The 20,715-nt window shown below is 44.2% G+C and overlaps 1 protein-coding gene across 3 annotated transcripts in view; it reads left to right on the top strand.

The window, feature by feature from the left end:
- The first annotated feature begins 1,886 nt into the window (after positions 1 to 1,886).
- LOC119971440 (Golgi apparatus protein 1-like) overlaps positions 1,887 to 20,715 on the top strand; it is a 167,878-nt gene continuing 149,049 nt past the window's right edge. For all 3 annotated transcript variants that reach the window (XM_038806975.1, XM_038806974.1, XM_038806973.1), the window contains exon 1: positions 1,887 to 2,318. In XM_038806975.1, the coding sequence (XP_038662903.1) occupies positions 1,905 to 2,318 (414 nt within the window). In that variant the 5' untranslated portion in view covers positions 1,887 to 1,904. The remainder of the gene's footprint in view (positions 2,319 to 20,715) is intronic.

The raw sequence follows: 20,715 nt of genomic DNA, 5'->3' as shown, positions 1-20,715 counted from the left end.
TGGTCACTTTCCACACTGGCTCAGGGTCGCTCACATTACTGCTGTCCCCCTTGCTGACCTACGCTGAAGCGATTCCAGGTCCAGTAAGCATCGCTGAGCTGTCAATGGGCCCAGAATGAGGTGGAGCATCCGTGTAGCAAGATGTTTCAGTAGCTCCCGAACTGGTGTTCTGGGGCGCGAGGATCTCAAGGCCAACAGGGTTGGGGATGTCTGGGACTGGCTCCGCCTCGCCTTTTTCTGGATTTTGCGGTCTGATGGACGCATTCTCTCTTCCATGCTGGCAGCTGAGCTGTCATTAGGTGCTGGCATGGTCGCCCCAGGCACGGGAGAGAAGTGGTAACGTTAGGGAGTGAGAGGGGGCGGCGGTGCCAGCCTCGGCCACCTTTGTGGCCATGGTGGCTTTGGAGGCAGGGCAATTCTTCCGCATATACCGCACCTTCTTACAGGTGTGACACCGCACACTATTTGCAGACCAAAAAAGATGATAAGTCTCCCTTATAAGTACAGACTTATAACACACCGTTCGCACTCGCACCCTGGGATGACCACACAGAGTATAATGTACTCTCCTCCCAGAAAGGTGAGCAGGGGAGCGAGGAAAGAAAGGGGAAAGAGCAAGGAACACAGTGGGGGGAGGAGGATGACAGCTCAGGTGTGTGGGGCACCATGGATGGACTGGTGCCTGTGATGAGAGACTCCTGGGCAGCAGGTGGGTGAGAGGATAGGGGAGCAAAAGTAGGTCTTCAGCCTGGAAATGGCCCAGCAAATATGCAGTCGGTACTCCTACCCTGGGACAACCATACCGATGGACAGCAGGTGCTGGTGTGCGAGGTCTTCAGCTCGGATGAGGCCCAGCAAATACCCAGATCGTACTCCCACCCTCGGATGACCATACTGATCAAAAGAAGCAGCTGGTGTGTGATGTCTTCAGCTCAAGAGGGGCTCAGCAAACACACCGTTCACACTCTCACCCTGCGGTGACCACACAAATGTAAAGTAGGCTCACTTGGCTAAATCGCTGGCTTTTAAAACAGACCAAGCAGGCCAGCAGCACGGTTCGATTCCTGTACCAGCCTCCCCGGACAGGCGCCGGAATGTGGCGACTAGGGGCTTTTCACAGTAACTTCATCGAAGCCTACTTGTGGCAATAAGCTATTTTCATTTCATTTCATTTTTAATTTGTTAACAATTATTAATTAATAGTTTAGGACAAAGATGATTAGATTTATTGTCACGTGTACTGAGATACAGTGAAAAGTGTTGTTCTGCGTACAGTTCAGGCAAATCGTTCCTTACATGAAAAACATAGGACATACAATAAATGCACAATGTAAATACATAGATGTCTGGTGAAGCATATGGAATATAGCGCAACACAGCAGAGAAGATGCGTTGAGAGATTAGATCAGTCCATAAGAGGGTCATTCTGGAGTCTGGTAACAGCAGGGAAGAAGCCGTTTATGAATCTGTTAGTGCATGTTCTCAGGCTTTTGTATCTCCTGCCCGATGGAAGAAGTTGGAAGAGTGAGTAAGCCGGTGGGAGGGGTCTTTGCTTATGCTGCCTGCTTTCCCCAAGGAGGTGTAGATGGAGTCAATGGATGGGAGGTGGGTTCAGGACTCTGTAGTTTCTTACGGTCTTGGGTCCAACAGTTGCCGTACCAGGCTGTGATGCAGCCAGATAGGATGCTAAATGCAATACAGGAAAGACAATTTTGCTCAGAATGCTGAGAATATGGAACTTGCTGCCACAGGTGAATCTTGCTGCTGGCTGCATCCTGACCACTTGGAGAGCGTGGGGAGGATCATTTGGCGTGCTGGACCGACGTGAGAAACGTTCGGGGCGTGATTACGTCACAGCGCCGCAGGTTATAAAAGGGCGGACCGGCTGCGGCTGCCATTACAAGATGGCGGCTTGTGGACGTGGGAGTTTGGTGTTGGCGGCAGCGGGGGACTGGCGATGGCTGCGGGCCTCGCATTGTCTGCTGGCGGCGGTGGCGGCCCTCGCTTTACTCTCGGGTGACTGCGCTGCGCAACAGCCATTGAACCGCGGTCGGGACCCGAACCTGCTGCCTCACCAAAACCAACAGCTGGATGCGGGACACCAGAACCAGGGCAATGGCCAGGTTGCGCCCCAGGCCCCGGGACAGCCCCAGTTCCAGCCCCGTCCTCCAGGTCAGGCCCAGTTCCAGGCCCCGCGGAAGAACATCTGGCGGATTTCGGAGGAGCCGCTGTGTCATGAAGACGTGGCTCGGCTCTGCCCCAAACACACCTGGCAGAACAACTTCGCGGTGCTCGAGTGCCTGCAGGACGTACGGGAGGTAAGCGGCGGCCTCGGGGTGGTTTGGGCTGGCTACTGGAGTTCACTGAACATCGCACCGGGAGGGTGGGGTGGGGGCATATGCTGGCTGTTGGTCCTCACTGCTGGCTGGGAGAGCGGCCTGGCTGGCTGAGAGACATTGCTCCTGAGTGGGCTATCACATCTCAGACTGGTTTTTGACCACTGGCGGACACTTAATTGCCCTGAGTATACGGAGGGAAGAAATTGATTGCCCCCAGAGTGGGCAATTTGCATGCAGGAGATTCTGGACTCCTGAGTCAACAGTTGTGGTAGGAGGGGTTTGCTGTGTATTGTGAAGCATACGTGGAGCATATCAATTGCTGGTCACTACTACAGGTCATATGGTCTACCGTGAACTTGACGTTTGCCTTTATTTCTTTATCCTTAAGAATTATGCAGTTTAAGATATTCAACAGTAATTAGTCTGCTGGCCGGGATTACCAAGCAAATTAAATTCACACCCATTACAGCACAGAAGGAGACCTTTCCGCCCATCGTGACTGTACCGACTCTTCTAAGGAGCAATTTCACTAATGCCATTTTCCCCACCCTGTAGTCCTGCACATTTTTATTTTCGGGTAATGATTCAATTCCATCCTGAAATGCTCGATTGAAGCTGCCTGCACTCCTCTATCAAAGTGTGTTTCAGATCCTGATTCTTGCCTGAGATATCCTCTCATCATTCCACCCTGCCAGACACCCCCCAATCCCCAAGAATCTTGCACATCCTATAGGCCAATAATTTAGATTTGATGTTTATTGTCCTGTGTACCAAGTTACAGTGATAAGTATTGTTCTGTGTACAGTCCAGACAGATCGTTTCATACATGAAAAACATATGACATACAATAGATACACAATGAGGGTGCACAGACATCGGGTGAGGCATACAGAGTGTAGTACTACTCAGTTGTGAAGATGCATGGAGAGATCAGTTCAGTCCATAAGAGGGTCATTCAGGAGTCTGGTAACAGGAATCACCTGAGGAAAGAGCAGTGCTCCGAAAGCTAGTGATTTGAAACAAACCTGTTGGACTTTAACCTGGTGTTGTAAGACTTCTTACTTCGATCATCGAATGGGTTGAGATACCTTATTAGAGAGATTGTTAAACACCAGTTGAATTAATCCTTTGTCAATGCAGTGAAAATGAAAAGAATGCCTCAAAAGTGATTGACCAGGTTGTGGCCGATGAGCTGGAGAAGTGGTTTGCAATTAGTACAGATAAATCTACCGATAAATAAGGGGACTTCTTTAGTCATTTGCAGTCCCCAGAGTGGGATCGAAAAACATAATGAAATGTCCTCTCAGGAAAAAAAGGGTTAAACCATATTGAATAAAACTTGGCTAGCTGAGGCAAAACGGATGGAATTTCACAGTAAACTGAGTTTACAGTACAACATTTTGAAGTGCAGACAGGTCTGTACAAAGTTACTCACTCCTATGTGTTGTTTGTGGGGAAATAATAGTTGGTCTGATAGTCAGACTTCGGGAAAAGCCTGCTTTGCTTGGAAGTTGCCATTAGCAAGAGTTACTGGTACCTGCAGTATCTGTTTATATTTCGCAGTATGCTAATAAATTTCGCACAGTTGGTTGTAATTCAACGAATTGCTTGCACAACGTTGAAAACTACATTTTCAAACTGGTCTTCCTGTTTCAGGACCAAAACAGAAAATAGTGGGCAATCTCAGCAGGCCTGACCGCATTTGTGGAGAGAGAAGGGAGCTAACGTTTCGAGTATGGATGACTCTTTGTCGAAGCTTTGACACTGAGAAAGTCATTCAAATGCAAAATGTTAGCTCCTTTCTCTCTGCACAGATTCTGTCAGACCTGCTGTGGTTGTCCACTATTTTCTGTTTTTGTTTCAGATTCCAGCATCGGCAGTTTATTTGCTTTTATCTTCCTGTTTCAGGGTTTAGCTATTCTTCTGAGTGCAAGTAACATTATAATGAATCAGTCAGAAAGCCAAACTAGGTGTAACTTTAGGCACACTCTCTACTGGCAGTGGATCACATGCAAATAATTTGCAAATCTGCTTTTTTTTGTCGTTACAACAAGCAGTTTCTATTGATCCTCGGTATTGCACACATGAGTAATAAATGACAAGTGAAGGACTTTTGAAATTGAAGCACTCCACACCTGTTCCAAGCTTGGACATAACTACCGAGGGGGTTCGAGCATCTGATGTTCAACATTACATTTGTGATATTTTATGGAAGTTGTGGTGATGTGGAATCCATTTTCCTGTATTCCACATGCCAAAAGTCAGAGGTGATGGCTCTGACAGACTTTTGATAGTGTTTCTGCAGCTGTTAAATTCCAGAAGTTGCATTGTAGGATTTTTGACTCAATTGCCAAGGTTTGAATATTATTAACTTAGATGCCAGAGACTTACACCTGTCATGCCAATAGACATTCAGTGAGTGGGTCTATAATAGTTGGATTGTAATTGTTGGATTAGGAACAGACGAGTAGAATATTTGGATTTTTCCCTCCTACATTCTGTACTTAATGAAGACTGGATGGTACATCCTAAAACTGACCAGCAGCCCCACTAAAAGTTGGTTTCCCATGTAATCTTGTCATCCCAGTTCAGTTAGAATTGCTTGCTGCAGCAAAGTGGTCACTTGAAATATCCGTGCATTGGTAAGAGTTTTGAATTTAACGTTTTAAAAAAAATGTTGCAACTGTTAATTTGCTTCCTTTTACTGCATGCTAACTGCAGATCTTTACCGATGGTGTTGCTGATTTGGGCTTAGATGTAGTTGTGTAATTAGCACCCAAATGCAGTGTTGGCAATTTTATTCCTATAAAGTATACATTCACAATAGCTCCAGATAGACCGTCTATTTTTGTACAGTGAGCAGTAATCTTGTGCTGTAAATGAAGACCAGCATGTGCACTTCTGAATCTTCTGCGCTTCAGCAGTTTCTATTTTGCATGGGTAGGATGCATACAAAGATAATAATAATCACTTATTGTCACAATTAGGCTTCAATGAAGTTACTGTGAAAAGCCCCTAGTCACCACATTCGAGCACCTGTTCGGGGAGACTGGTACGTGAATTGAACCCACGCTGCTGGCATTATTCAATATGACAAGCCAGCGATTCAGCCCACTGCTAAACCAGCCCCTGATGTCAAGAGTTCCGGCATTGCAGTGCAAAGGGTTTTTGCCCACCGCCACAGTAAAATATTTTTGATTTTTCTCTGTTGTCCCTCTGTATCTTGGATGATGGGCAGTGACTGTTTGCTCGGGCAGTGTGGCACTGGCCCACTTCCATTATCTGCACAAAATGGTCATATTATGCTGCTGTGGCATGCTACTTGGTGATGGACATCGGAGGTAAGCCTGGTGCTGTCCTCGACTAACTACCTCAGTTGCGTGTTTTCACATGGTGATTGCTAATGAGCAGGAATTTAGGCTGCTTTTGCGTCCTTTAACCGAGGGATGCTATGTGAATTTTGAGTTGATTTTGATTTCAGCTTACTGATGTGCCTATTTTTGCCTTTGTGTAAACAAACTTAGTACGGTACACTGTTTTCATTGTAAAGAGCAGTGGAATAACTCTATCAGAGGCGTGAGTTGCAAACCACTGTAGAAAAGCGATGCGCACGTTCCAAAGATAAACCAGACAAAAGTAAGTTTAATAGTGATGCTATGGTGGTTTGTGGGGTAATGGTTTGAGTCTGTAATTTCTCCAGAGGATGTGACAATTTCTAAATTGCTGCTTCTCAAATCTTGAAACATCACAAAGTACAACTCCAAAATATTTCTTTCTGATTTTCCGTATTATTGTACCTCATTGTTCAGTCTCTAAACCCACGTATTTAACCATTTCTTATCTCTATTTCATGTTTCCATCCATTCCCCTTTGACACCTGTTTTATTCAATTCTCTTGCATCATGTTAAGAGATTTGAAGTTTACCGGTTGATTTTTAGAAATAATTTTGAGTATCCACTTATTTTTTTACAATTAAGGAGCAATTTAGCGTGGCCAATCTATCTAACTTGCACATCTTTGGGTTGCGGGGGTAACCCCTGCCCCCCAAGTGTTGCCACTTGCTACTCCCTGACTGTTTTATTGGTTTTTTTTGATAAACAATTTTAATCTGACATTTTGGCATAGTAAACAACAACAATATAAAACTGTGTATAAAGAATAATCAATATAGTGCAAGAAAACCAGCTCCCCTCCTACAAGGACCAGCCTCGCTACCCCCCTAATCTACGTTAAATCCCCCCCCATGGCGATTGATTTCTGCAAATAAGTCGAAAAATGGTTGCCACCTCTGGGCGAACCCTGACAGGGACCCTCTCAGAGCGAAGATAATTTTCTCCAGTCCGAGAAAGCTCGCCATATCCGATAGCCAGGCTTCTGACTTCGGGGGTTTTGAGTCCCTCCATGCCAACAGAATTTGTCGCCGGGCTGCCAGGGAAGCAAAGGCCAAAAAGTCAGCCCCTCACTCCTGGACTCCCGGGTCCTCCGAAACCCCAAAAATAGCCACCTCTGGACTCATCCCCACCCTTGTTTTCAGTACCCATGACATAAAGTACGTGAATCCCTGCCAGTACCCCCTAAGTTTTGGACATGCCCAGAACATGTGGACATGGTTCGCTGGTCCTCCCTAATATCTGGCGCACCTGTCCTCCAATCCAAAAATTTACTCATCCGTGCCACTGTCATGTATGCCCGGTGGATGACTTTGAATTGAATCAGGCTGAGCCTAGCGCATGTTGTGGGCATGTTTACGTAACCTACTCAACACCTCCTCCTATAAGCCCTCTTCCATCTCACCCCCGAGCTCCTCTTCCCACTTAAGCTTCAGCTCCTCATTCTGGGTCTTCTCTGCTCCAATAAGTTCTTTATATGTATCCAAGACCCTCCCCTCCCCCACCCACCCACTGGACACTACCCTGTCCTGGATTCCCCTAAGTGGCAGGCATGGGAAGGATGGAATCTGTCTGCGCAGAAAGTCCTGCACCTGTAAGTACCTGAACTCATTCCCTCTTGCCAGCCCAAATTTCTCCTCTAATGCCCTCATGCTCAGGAAGCTCCCTTCCAAGAACAGATCACCCATCTTCTCAATCCCAGCCCTCCGCCATGTTCGGAACCCCCTGTCCATATTCTCCGGGGCAAACCGGTGATTGTCGCAAATTGGGGACCAAACCGATGCTCTTTCCCCCACATGCCTTCGCCATTGGCCCCAGATCCGCAAAGTCGCCACCACTATAGAGCTGGTGGAGTACTGTGCCGCCGGGAGCGGCGGGGGTGCCGTAACCAGGGCTGCCAAGCTGGTGCCCCTGCACGAAGCGGTCTCCATTCGCCCCCAACCGACCCCACATCCACCCATCCACTTCCTTATCACAGCTATGTTGGCCGCCCAGTAGTAGTTACTAAAGTTTGTCTGCGCCAGGTCCCCTTCGCCTCGATTCCTCTCGCGCATCAATCTCCTCACCCGCGGGGACTTTCCTGCCCACACAAATCCTATAATCATTTTATTGACCTTGAAAAAAGACAGCGGAATGAAAATAGGGAGACACTGGAAGACGAATAGAAATCTCGGGTGGATCGTCATTTTGACTGTCTGCACTCTCTCCGCTAGTGTCAGCGGGAGCGCATCCCACCTCTGGAACTCAGCTCTCATTTGCTCCACCAACCGAGATAAGTTCAACTTGTGCAGCCGGCCCCAGTCCTGCGCTACCTGTTTTTACTAGCCTGGATGGCAGCCCCCTCAACCGATCCTCATGGCCCCTCGCCTGGACTATAAACAACTCTCTCTTCACCATGTTCAGTTTGTACCCCGTGAACAGGCTGAATTCCTTCAGGGTTCCCATGATTTCATCCATCCCAGCCACTTCCAACCCCAAGAAGCTCTCTGGGCTATTGCTAGCGCAAACAGCAGTGGGGCGAGGGGACACCCCTGCCTTGTCCCTCAGTACAGTCAAAAATAGTCAGATGTCGTCCTGTTCATCCTTACACGCGTCTCCGAAGCCTGGTACAACAGTCTGACCCAGTCGATAAACCCCTTCCCGAATCCAAATTGTCCCAACACTTCCCATAAATAGTCCCACTCAACCCGGTCGAAAGCCTTCTCGGCATCCATTGCCACAACTACCTCTACCTCCCTACTCCCCGGGGGAATCATGATCACATTCAGCAACCTTCTTAGGTTGGCCACCAGCTGCCTTCCCTTGACAAACCCGGTTTGATCTTCCATAATGACGTCTGTCACAAAGTCCTCAATCCTAGCAGCCAAGAGCTTGGCCAGTATTTTAGCATCTACGTTGACCAAAGAGATCGGCCTATAGGACCCACATGTCTCCGGGTCTTCGTCTCGTTTCAATTTCTGGGAGATGGTGGCCTGTGACATCGTCGGGGGTAGCACCCCTCTGTCTCTTGCCTCATTGAAAACCCTAACCAACACCAGCCCCACTATCTCGGAGAACTTTTTGTAAAACTCCACCGGGTACCCATCCGGCCCCGGGGCTTTACCCGATTGCGTGGTCCTCAAACCCCCCCCCCCTCCAAATATTTCTTTGGTCCTGATGACTGCTTTATTGTTGCTGGTATCTTATCAAATGGTTGTTCTTTCCGTGTTTGCACAATGAGCAGTGGGAGATTATTCAGCTGGATGGGGGCAGGGAGCACCACAGCTGAACTCAATGTTCACAACAGATGTGCAGACCGGCATGGTGCCAGGCGGGCAGTGAGAAAACACGGGGTTTCCTCCCCAGTTCAGAAAAGCTGCCCCCCTTCCCAACCCAGAATGTTCTGTTTCTTGGTGGAGTCTAATGATGCAAGCCAGGGGCCTTGATTTCTGTAGAGCCCATTGACATGCTGATTTGTAGGTTGAGCAGTTATTTTGGAAGTTTGTTGCGAGTTGAAAGTAAATCTGAAGATGGTGCTGCAACATTCTTTTTGAGATTTTGCTGGAGCCCTGTTTGATTCCTTAGTTGACTAAATTCAGCCAACTAATACATTTTTTCCGGTGACCTGAAATAATCTTAAATTTGTCCTTGTGAGAAGCTAGTATTTTCCTCGTTGTGGTTTTAGTGCATGCTGAAGTTTCGGATTGGAGTTTTGAGCCAATTCTCATTATAGTTCTGTTACATTATATACATTGGCTTATTGCGTATGTTAACTGTTTGTACTTGAACTGTAACTTCTAGAGATTTCCTCAGATCAGCAGAAAAAATTGTCTCAATTTGTATTCTTTCAGGGTTTTCTGATTTCCAGGCAGCATTTATGCATTTTTTTACATGATCAGCCAGCATTTGTGCAATTGTATGATACCAGTCTTGTTTTTCCAGATTATTAACACGACAACAGGCTTGTTTTTCCAGATAATCAGCATTTGTATATTTACCCCTCACCCCCATTACCTTCGAAACATCTAGATCATTTAACCTGGTACTAATTGGTTACTTCAGGAAAGGATTACCACCCCATGATCGATCTGTTGTATGCTTTTAAAATTTATACTGACAATCATTCAGGCTGACGGAAATGAGGCAAGGCCAATAGTGATGATTATCTGAGCAATGACTTTGTGCAGTAGTATCAACTCCTGAATCCACAGTGTAGTGGAGTGCTTGGCAGAATCCAGATGGATGCTGGGAGATGTGCCTTCTTCCCAAATTCAGCAGTTGATCTGGAATTGATTAACACTGATCAACAAAATACAGTATTCATCCTTTTCTGTAAAACCTGTATCTTGAAAAGCTCTTAAATAAGGATCAATTTTTCAGTATTCTGGTGGTGGGGTAGGGGCGGCACGGTGGTGTAGTTGCCCACAATCCAAAGAGGTGCAAGATAGGTGGATTGGCCGAACTAAATTACCCCATATTTGGGAAAAATCTAAAAAGGATTGCATTGCAACTTTTAAAACAGGCAAGTGGTGAATTTCCATGAGGTCTGCCTGACTATAGTTTATCAGCAATACACATAATAAATAAGTTCAGCGTTCAGATTCTTCCTGTTAGAAGGTACCAACTGCTTGCTAAGGTTCAATGTATTTAAATCTGACCTCCTTAGACATGTTCAACTGGAAACTTTACGTGAAGGTTGCATTACAGATCACAAATTAATGTTAATATAACTTCAGCGCACGTATTTAAAGGGTCCCATCAAATGGATTCAATTTCACTTGGGTATTCCTCTCACCTCAGTCACATGCAGAGTAGGGCACAGCCAGCAGTTGTGGCTTTCAACTGACCCCTACATATCCATCATTTATGAGGTAGAGTCTATAAAATAGAATTGTACCTGGGGAGCCTCAGCATTCGTGAAGCTAGGAAGTAGAACCATCCCTGACTGGAAGGCAACAACAAAGGTACGTGCAAATGATGGGAAGAGTTAGTTTAAGCATTTTGTCTTGTCAACTGATGTACGGTGCTCATCAACTGATGTACGTTCCTGCTCATCAAGCTTTGTTGCATTTGGCAACATTACAGGCACAGGGCTAGCCTCAGGAGGAAATACCTTAGTGAGTTTATGCAAATGCTAAAATACTGAAGGCAAGTAGTCCCAAGGCAAAATTGCAATGTGAAGAGAAGATGCAAGAACCTGCAGCCAGAACATCTTTTCTAAAATCATACCCAAGTCCACAGTTTTACAGGTCATCTATAACAAACCAATCTAAAATGGTCACACCACTTTAATTGGGTACATCAATCTGTACGTTTAATGGTGTTCTTTCTTTAGCCAGCCACAAGCAAATAAAGTAAATGATGCAATGTAAATGAGGTGGCAATGTTTGGACACTCTGATTGCATCATTCATCCACCTTTGATGCTGGAATCCAGCCTTTACTTTGGCTCCAACATTGCACATCTTCCAGGAGAGAAAAATGTTTCATGCAGGATTTATGGGGCTCTATTCTCCACCGCATTTCAGGTTCACCTTGCTGGTGGGATGCTGCGTCATACCAGCCAGTCAATGGGGTTTCCCATTGCGGGGCTGCCCCACGCCGTCGGGAAACTGAGCAACCCGCTGGCGGAGAATCCAGCCCATAACCTTCACTTTTTGAGGGTAAATTTAATTGTCAGTAACATTTCTAAAGGCAATTGGGGATGGGCAATAAATGCTGGCCAGGCCAGTGAAACCCACATCCGCATGAATAAAAGTAAATTAGACCTCACCACCAGAATTGTTTTTTTAGTTTTTCCAATTACGGGGCAATAATTTAGCATGGCCATTCCATCTAGCCTGTACATCTTTGGGTTGTGGGGATGAGACCAATGCAGACACAGAGAGAATGTCCACAAGGACGGTGACCTGGGGCCGAGATCAAACCCAGTCCTTGACAGCACGAGGCAGCAGTGCGAACCACTGCGTCGCCCATTGCAATGCAATCCTAGCGAGCCATTTGAAGGAGCTTTTGTTTCATTCTTTTAGTTGGAAGTTTGGTTTCTGAAAATTGACAATTCTAAATTGTTGGTCAGAAGTATTATCCCAGACGTAGAGCCCTGATCTGCCCAAATTTCTGATTCATTCCTATTGTTAGAATGTGTGCTATTTATGATCTTTTCTGAGAACATGTGGGTATTCTGATGTCCTTGCTGAAATTACTTCCTGTTTATTCCTCCATACATTTGTCCTTTGCACTTGGGTTATGGTACGTTTTTGGTCCATGTCATTGCTGTATTGCGCAGGTTCCAACATATCAGTGTTGTTGGTAGTTCTGTTTGTATTTTGGGAATGTTTGTTGACTGTTACAGCTTTTAGGATGATCTATTTTGTGGTCTATTAATTTGCTTTAGTCCCATTATTATTTAGTCTGATTTCATCTTTAATGGATTTGGCCAAGTTGCTCATTCAGTAGACCTTGTCCTGTGACGTCTTCTATTTTAAAAGCGCCTTCATGTATTTGTGTTCTCGTTTTGTGGGGGAGCGGCACCGCGTATCTGGTTGATGAATACACCCGTACGATGGTATTAGGCCATATAGATCAGTAAGATTGTTGGGTCAGTCGCTGAGTTATCTTCTGAGCTGGGAGGGGTGTGTGAGGCTGTGGAAATTTGCTGCCTCCTGCACTAGGTAAGGCAAAGCCCCTTGGTAGTGATTTCACAGTACTGATTTCTAGCACATAACCTTTACTGGATGTGGTTGAGAATATGATGGGTTGTTTATTATACCCTGCTGTTGTGCACATTAAACTATTCAAGTGTACGTCACTGTGCTTGGAAATAGGAACAGCAAAGGATAAAACTGGGCAAAAAGAGTAACTAATGATTCAGAAGGCTTCTAGATGAGGTATACTCCTGTTATCTGTGAACTATGTTGAATCTGGGTTACAGTATGTAAGTGCACGCATTAATGTGTGAAGGAGGAAAAACAATTAATCTTGGAACAAAAGACTGTATACAAGATGCTGGCATTCTGAAATTGCTGGAAATACTGGGGTCCGGAAGCAGCCCTGGAGAGAGAAACTGAACTAACTGTTCAGGTTAATGACTATGAAAGGTCATCAACCTGAAGCATTAACGGTTTGTTCTTTGTTCTGGAAGCCAAGGTGTGAGGGCATCATTTCAGACATAAAGCTTTGTAAGTAACCTTGAGGAACTTTATCAGCAAGCAACTTGGACTTAAAGTGGGGTGATGTGGTATTTTATTTTTTATTACATTATTAGAGTTACAAAACCAGATCTCAGAGTGTGGACAGGGGCAAATCCCTAATCCAGCTCCTTGCCTGCTCCAAAAACCAATTCAAATTGAATCCGATTCATGGTCCCCACAAGAGATATGTGGGGTTGCTTCTCAATGTGTCACGTGATCAGATTCTTAAAGTGACCTTGTTCCAACTAGGAGCAAACATTAATACACAATTCTTTCCTTCTTTACATTAGAGTTCCCAGTGCTACCCATTGCACCACCGTGCCACCCCTAAGTTCAATATAACATTGACAATCAGGATTTATAATATGAATAATTAATAAATACAACAGTCAATAAGATAGACTTTTTGGAGGCCGCAATTTCTATATGATTGTCAGCAAACCTCATACATCTGCTTTTTCATGTTGACTGCAACCTCTGGTGTTTTGGATTAGTTTAGATGTGAGCCTTCACTTGGCACAGTTTGTTGCGGGCTTTCTGTTGACTCTTTCTCTGGCGAACTCATTCTAGTTGCTAAAAGTTGATCAAGTGCTTCCTCCACACTACATTGTCCTGAGTTTGAACAGTGTAAGAGACTGGTCCTGTCTGTGCTAAGATGATGGCAGGTATCCACTTCTCAATGGTTGTATAGTTCCATGCCAATACGTCCTGATCTGTCTGAAAAACATGGTGTTTAGCTCTGTTCTCACATCGCAAAACCTGACTTTTGCAGTTTCCTCTCAACAGTTTCTCTTGCCTTCGGCAGATCAAACGCTGTGCATAACCGACGTTTTTCGAAGAGTAATGCTGGAGAACTTTAGGTTGTTGAATATGCTGTATTCCTGTATGTCATTAGGAACTAGCTTAATGTTCAGACAACAATTATTGCTCATGAGTCAACAAAGCCCATTTGTCTCAGGATGAAAAGGAGCGGATTGGATGTGTTGGATTCCATCTCCCTTAGAGAATTCATGAATTCTTGTAAAATAAACTGTGTTCCCTTGTCTCTGACAGTTGTTCAGGTGGACCAAAACCTGCCAAAATCTCACCCAGTCTTTCTATTGTTCTCGCAGAGGATGTAATTTTCATAATGCCGACTTCAGACCATTTTGAGTGCACATCTACCACAATGAAAAATATTCATCCTTCAAGTGGTCTGCATAATCTATATGAACACTTGGCCACAGCCCTTCTGGCCATTCCCATGGGTGTACTGGTGCGAGTGATGACAGGGTTTGAACCTTTGCACAGGCTGAACACATTCCCACCGTCACCCAATTTCGCGATTGTGTGCTGGCCAGCAAAACTAGCTTCTGGCTATCTCCTTTATCCTTTCTCACAGTGAGCTTTATGGAGTTGGTTTCGGACAAGTTTCCTTAAAAATGGCAGAATGGCGACCGTCATTCATCAGAGGAGATAACCAGTCTGTATGTATAGTTCGAGTCTTCAGGCAAAACATGTCTTCAACTCCAGGTTTGCTGCCAGGGCTCTTGCCACCAAGTTCCATGTCCATAACTTCTGACAGGAGTGGATTATTTCTGGTATACTTGTCATGTGGTTTCAGAGACTGTTATCTAATTCTTGAGAAAGAAAATATTACCACTCAAACTTTCATTAAAGACTCATTAGGTAAAGGCAATATAAGGAGTCTGTTAGTGTTCCATGAAGATTTGATATTTCATTGTGTGTATATGTTAACAACAGCAATGCCCATCTTTGCATCTGGCTTACTGCCAGAAATGGAATATGGTGTGCAATCAAAGTATCGTCAGCGGTTGAGGATCTGTTGGTTAAGTAGGTTTCCTTCCATACAAGTTGATAAAAAGGGTTAATTTTAAAAATGGTGCCTGGAGCTCCCCTCTCTATTTGTGCATAATTCATTTCTTCTTTGTTCAAGGATCTTGGTGAAAACACTTTTGGCTTCCCTTCACCGTTGGGCGTTAAGTGAGGGACCAGTGCTCCCACCTCCATAAGGTGATGTCAAATGCTAGTTGCAAGGGTAACTTCGGATCAAAGTGTGTCAGAACTTCTGACTAGAGTAGTGCCTCTTTAGCTTGGATGAAGGCCGTCTCGCACTGATCCACTCACTTCATATTTTGGCACACAAGTACCTCTTGAGAATAGTTGCTACATTAGGGAGAAAACCTTCCATGGCAGTTTAATAAACCCAAGAACGATTGCAGTTAATTTTGAGACGCAGGTGCCTCAGTTGTGGCCTTCACTTTTGAAGGTGATTTGTGCAGGCTGCCAGCGTGGTTTTGACCTCCTCGTCAACAGTTTTGTGTGTGGTATTTTTAACGGATAAGCTTGCAGACCGCGAAGGCACATTGGAAAGGCTGTTAGGATAGGCTGCCTGTTAAATTGTGCAAATGGCTGATGATGTCATCAAGATGTCATGTGAATGGACTCTTAAAGTGACCTTGTTCCAACTAGAAACAAACATGAATACACAACAGATGAGCTCAAGTTTTCACTTCTGCAACAGTCCTTGCAAGGTCACACCTCTGGAAGATGCCTTGAAAGTGGCAGTAATAATCTGGAGAGCTAAATATTGGATTTGCTGCTTTTGAACAATAGGCTCACCTACAAGATGTTTATTTCTCCTTTCAAATGTGATTAAAAATGATCACCTCTACAACTGTAATGGTTACGAATTCTAGTGAAGCAAAGATTGTGTGGCAATGCTGCTTTCAGGTTGATTCTTGAGCTTTTAATTCCCATGCGCAAACTGCTGCAGCTATGTAGGGCTTCATGGTACATTTGTTAGTCAGATTTGCTGAAGATGAAAGTGTTCAGCCAGCATATTTGTGTACTTGCCTCATGATGCTAACTATTACACGTCTATGTGGAAACTAATTAGATTCTAACCCTCTGATGTCTGGCATGGGAAAGGGGCAATATGTTGAGCTACTGCTGTTGAAGGCCAAGATGGCCATTTGGTCAAGTCATTTGGAAATTGCTGTGACGCCTCATCCAGAATGCGTGTTTACACTGCACTGTCAAGACCTACATTATTTGGGCTTGAACCTCTAAAATGAATAGACCACAAGTTAGAAGAATGGGCCTTGGAGTAGTAATGTATCAGGCTCTGCTAGACAGACTTTGGGAAATCATATGTGAAACAACAGATATAAATTGAGCTATAGGCTTTTGTCCAGCAGTTGAGACAATCCCAGGTCAAAAATTGACAGAAGCCGCTTAAATGTGTGTGACTCCTGAGTTTATATTACAACTTTAAACCAGTTTGAACCAATTTGCAGGTGGAGTTTTGTTTTGTGAATTGTGTCCACTGAGTTTAAGTGTACTTTGCATGTGCTGTTTTGTAATGGGTAAACATAAGGTTCTGCTGCCATGCTACTCACAGAAGGAGCAACCAGGAAAGCAGTATATCTGGAAAAGTAAATGGCTAGTACTACTTTAGTTAGTGGTGTCAGGAATGTTAGTTCAGAAGTAGTTAGGTATGTAGGAAGGCCAAGGAAGGGGTTGTTTATGTGAGGAAAATATACCAGCAAGCAATAATGTTAAGAAGTTGAGAATTTAAAATAACCATTTTCCAAGACTTGGATCTGACAAAAAGCTGACAGTGCAGTTGCAGGTGTTTTATAAAAGGGTAGAGGGACTGAGAATAGATTAGTGGCCAACATAAAAGGAAACCCAAAAAGTAGTAAAAGGTTAATCAAAGGGAGGATGGACAGAACTTTTTGTGAAGTTTGAGAGCAGAGCTGAGGTACTAAATGAGTGCTTTGGCTGCATCATCTTCTCAAGTGGAGATAGTTGCAAAGTACTTGAAAATGGTTGGCAGTCCTGCAAAGTAGAAATGTCACCTGGTCTCGATGGGTTACTGAGAGAAGAGAGGCAATTGCAAGGCTGTTTGTCAAGAAGCTTCTTGAACGCCGTTAATGTATCTGTCTCCATAACCTCCCCAGGCAACGCGTTCCAGGCACTCGCCACCCTCTGTGTAAAAGAAAACCTGCCTCGCACATCTCCTCTAAACTTTGCCCAACGGACCTTAAACCTATGCCCCCTGGTGACTGACCCCTCCACCCTGGGAAAGAGTGCCTGCCCATCCACTCTATCCATGCCCCTCAGTCTTGTAGATTTCTATCAGGTCACTCCTCAACCTCTATTGTTCTAATGAAAACAGTCTATTCACCCTCTCAGAATAGCTAACCCCCGCCAGACCAGGTAACATCCTGGTAAATCCCTTTTGCACCCTCCCCAAAGCCACCACATCCTTCTGGTAGTGTGGCAACCAGAATTGTGCGCAATATTCCAAGTGTGGCCCTACCAAGGTTCTATACAACAATAGCATGACGTGCCAATTTGTATACTCAGTGCCTCATCCAATGAAGGCAAGCATTCCATATGCTTTCTTGACTGCCTTGTCCACTTGTGTTGCCATTTTCAAAGACCTGTGGATGCATGTCCAGATCTTTCTATATTCCTAAGAGTTTAGTCATTTATGGTATATTTCCCCTCTGTTAGGCCTACCAAAATACATTACCTCACATTTGTCCGGGTTAAACTCCTTGGAAATTGAGGGTGATGCCAGAAGAAAGGAGGATTATAAATCCTACGCGCTTGGAAAAATAGGATAAAGAACAGCAACCACAATCGAGTCGGCTTGATGATGGTGGGTAAACTTTAGAGACCATGATCAGGGATAAAATTAATTGCTATTTGGAAAAGTATGGGATAAATGAAAGTCAACAGGCAATTCCAGTTACACTAACTTTGATAGGGTACTTTGCAGCACTGGGGAGGGCTGATAGGTATGTAAAATTTCAAAAGATATTTGGCAAAGACCCACGTAATAGACTTGTTATCAAATTTAAAACATGGGATTAAAGGTTGTGGCTGCATGAGTAAAAAGGTTGATGGGGCGGAAAGCAGATAATAGTGTTGAATGTTTGTTCTTCAAACTGGATGAAAGTGTACAGTGGGTGTCCTGGACTTGAGTACAATTTGAAAGTTTGCAGATTATGCTAAATTTAGAAATGTAGTAAACTTTGAAGAGGAAAGGAGACTTCAGGAAGGCATCAGATGAGTGAAATGGGAAGTGATATGGCAGATGAAATTTAGTGGGAAAGTCTGAAGTAGAATCTTTTGATTGGAGAATGAGAATATCAAGAAAATGGCACAATTCAGGCAGCATGGTGGCACAGTGGGTTAGCCCTGTTGTCTCACGGCGCTGATTTTCCCAGGCTCGATCCCGGCTCTGGGTCACTGTCTGTGTGGAGTTTGGACATTCTCCCCGTGTTTGTGTGGGTTTCGCCCCCACAACCCAAAGATGTGCAGGGTAGGTGGATTGGCCACGCTAAATTGCCCCTTAATTGGGGAAAAAAAATAATTGGGTACTCTAAATTACAAAGAAAAAAGAAAATGACACAATTCTAAAGGAAGTGCCTTGGGATACTTGTGCACAAATCATTGACAATGGCAGGGTAGATTGAGGAAGTATTAAAATAAAATCCAGACCTAGGCTTATAGCTGGAGGCATATAAGAATAAGGGAGTTATATCTTTTTAAAAAATACAGGTTGGGCCACAACTGGAGTATTTTCTAATTTTGGGGATTACATTTCGCAAATGTCTTTAAGAGGAATTTTGGGGACTGCACTTTGTGAATGTCTTCAAGAGGGTGCAGAAACTATTTCCCAAAATAATGCCAAGAACGAGATACATCAGTTATGTGAATGAACTCTGGCTGTTCTCCTTTGATTTCAGAAGTTTGAGAGGGGATTTGATTGTGGGGGACTGACAATCATGAGACTTAAGTGTTCTTTCCCATTGGTGGAAGGATCAAGAATGAGAGGACACAAATTTAAGGTGTTTGGCCAAAGGCAGCATGAGGGAATTAACGTGGTGCAGCAAATGGATATGATTGAGTATTTGAAGGGGAGGAAATAAAAGGGTTAAGGGGAAGGGTGGAGTGTAGTTCGAACTGTTTATTCTTCCAGAGAGCCGCTATGTGGATTTGATGGACTGAATAGCTTCCTTCCGTGCTGTAACCATTCTTTGATTCTATCGTGCTTGAAAGGGTTTTGGAAACAGATTCACTTGTAATATTCAAAGAAGTCTTGGATAGATACTGACAAATATAGCATTTTGGGAAAAGACAAATTGGATCGCTCTACCAAAGAAGCCAAATGGCTTTCTTCTGCTTTATTATTCTTTGTGGGTGTCATGGTGATAATCTTATGGTTTCACTGTTTGAACAGTTCTGATGTGATTTGAATTACTTAGCTTTATTGCTTGTTGTTGCTCTGTAGTTTTTCCAGTTATTTTACGTTTATTGCAGTGGTCTGGATTCCATCTGCTCCCATAAGCAATCAGTTGACTCCCAAAATGTTGGGTCGATTGAACACTGGCTGGTTTTAGAATCATTTATTCAAAGTTGTTTCCTCTCCTTTCTAAACTGTGTAGATTTGCTGTTGAGGTGTTGAATAATGAACAAAAACATACTGATAACCCAGATGAATGGCAATTTAAAGAACTGAAGAAAAATGTGACACATTAATCATGCAAATGCTGCTTACTGTTATTGTGGGCACTGAGGTGATTAGCTACTGTCATCTTGAACTGTGATAACTTGCTGTGCTTTTTACAGAACTGACTGGAATGAAAATAAGAGTTTTCATCCTGTTACTCAACACATCCATCTTCTTAAAAAGTAGTGGTAACTCCATTCTAAGATGGACTCCTAACACTATGTTCAACACTAGCAGCTGTTCAGACGTTTCAAGAAACTTATGTTTCACATTTTAACGAAGGAACCGTCTGCTTTTTAGTTTTTGTTTATCATTGTTAGGTTTTTGTAAGATGGGTGAATTATGTACATTCCACATTTTGAAGAATTTGTCAAGAGCTTTGGGCAAGCAACAGATGTTTTAAAATTGCAGTTGTGTGTAACTGCTAGGCTATCACCGTGTCTGTTATTTTTTGCTTCTCGGAATCATTTATTTTTAAAACCTACTTGGGCAGTCTCTGCAAAATGGTCGAAAGGCGCCATCTATTCCCTAATCTTTTAAAAATGAATTTAGGGTACCCAATTATTTTTTCCAATTAAGGGGCAATTTTGGCATGGCCAATCCACCTAACCTGCACATCTTTGGGTTTTGGGAGTGAAACCCACACAGACACGGGTTGAATGTCCATGTGGTGTTTGCACAGTGACCCAGGGCCGGGATCAAACCCGGGTCCTCGGCGCTGTAGGCAGCAATGCTAACTGCAGTCTATTCCTATTCTGAGATGACATGGAAATGTGCGTATTCTGTGTTAGACCTAGGCTACTGTTATGATCCCAGTTGATACTCCTTGACAAAAGAAAAGATTTATCAAACAAGAAAAGATGAACTATACCTTTATCACAACGATACCTTTACAGAGATGTACAGATTCTTTTTTTTAAGTTTAGAGTACCCAATTATTTTTCTTTCAAATTATGGGGCAATTTAGTGTGGCCAATCCACCTACCCTGCACATCTTTGGGTTGTGGGGGTGAGACTCGCGCAGAAACGGGGAGAATGTGCCAACTCCACACACACTGTGCCAGTGCTGGGATCGAACCTGGGTCCTCGGCACCGTCGGCAGCAGTGCTAACCACCGACACAGTGCTGCCCGAGATGTAAGGATAACACAAGTTTCAAAATCTATCTTATTCTCTCAACGCTCTCAATAAGCAAACCAAATAAGTAAACCAACAGGTGAACTGTGATCAGATGCCCACACTATGAAACCAAATGACAGATGCCAACCAAAACAACTTCCACAAGTTTCT

This window comes from Scyliorhinus canicula, chromosome 9, assembly GCF_902713615.1.
Source record: "Scyliorhinus canicula chromosome 9, sScyCan1.1, whole genome shotgun sequence".
Taxonomy (NCBI): Eukaryota; Metazoa; Chordata; class Chondrichthyes; order Carcharhiniformes; family Scyliorhinidae; genus Scyliorhinus; species Scyliorhinus canicula.
Note: the sequence above shows the minus strand (reverse complement) of the source record. Positions and strands in the feature narration are given on the sequence as shown.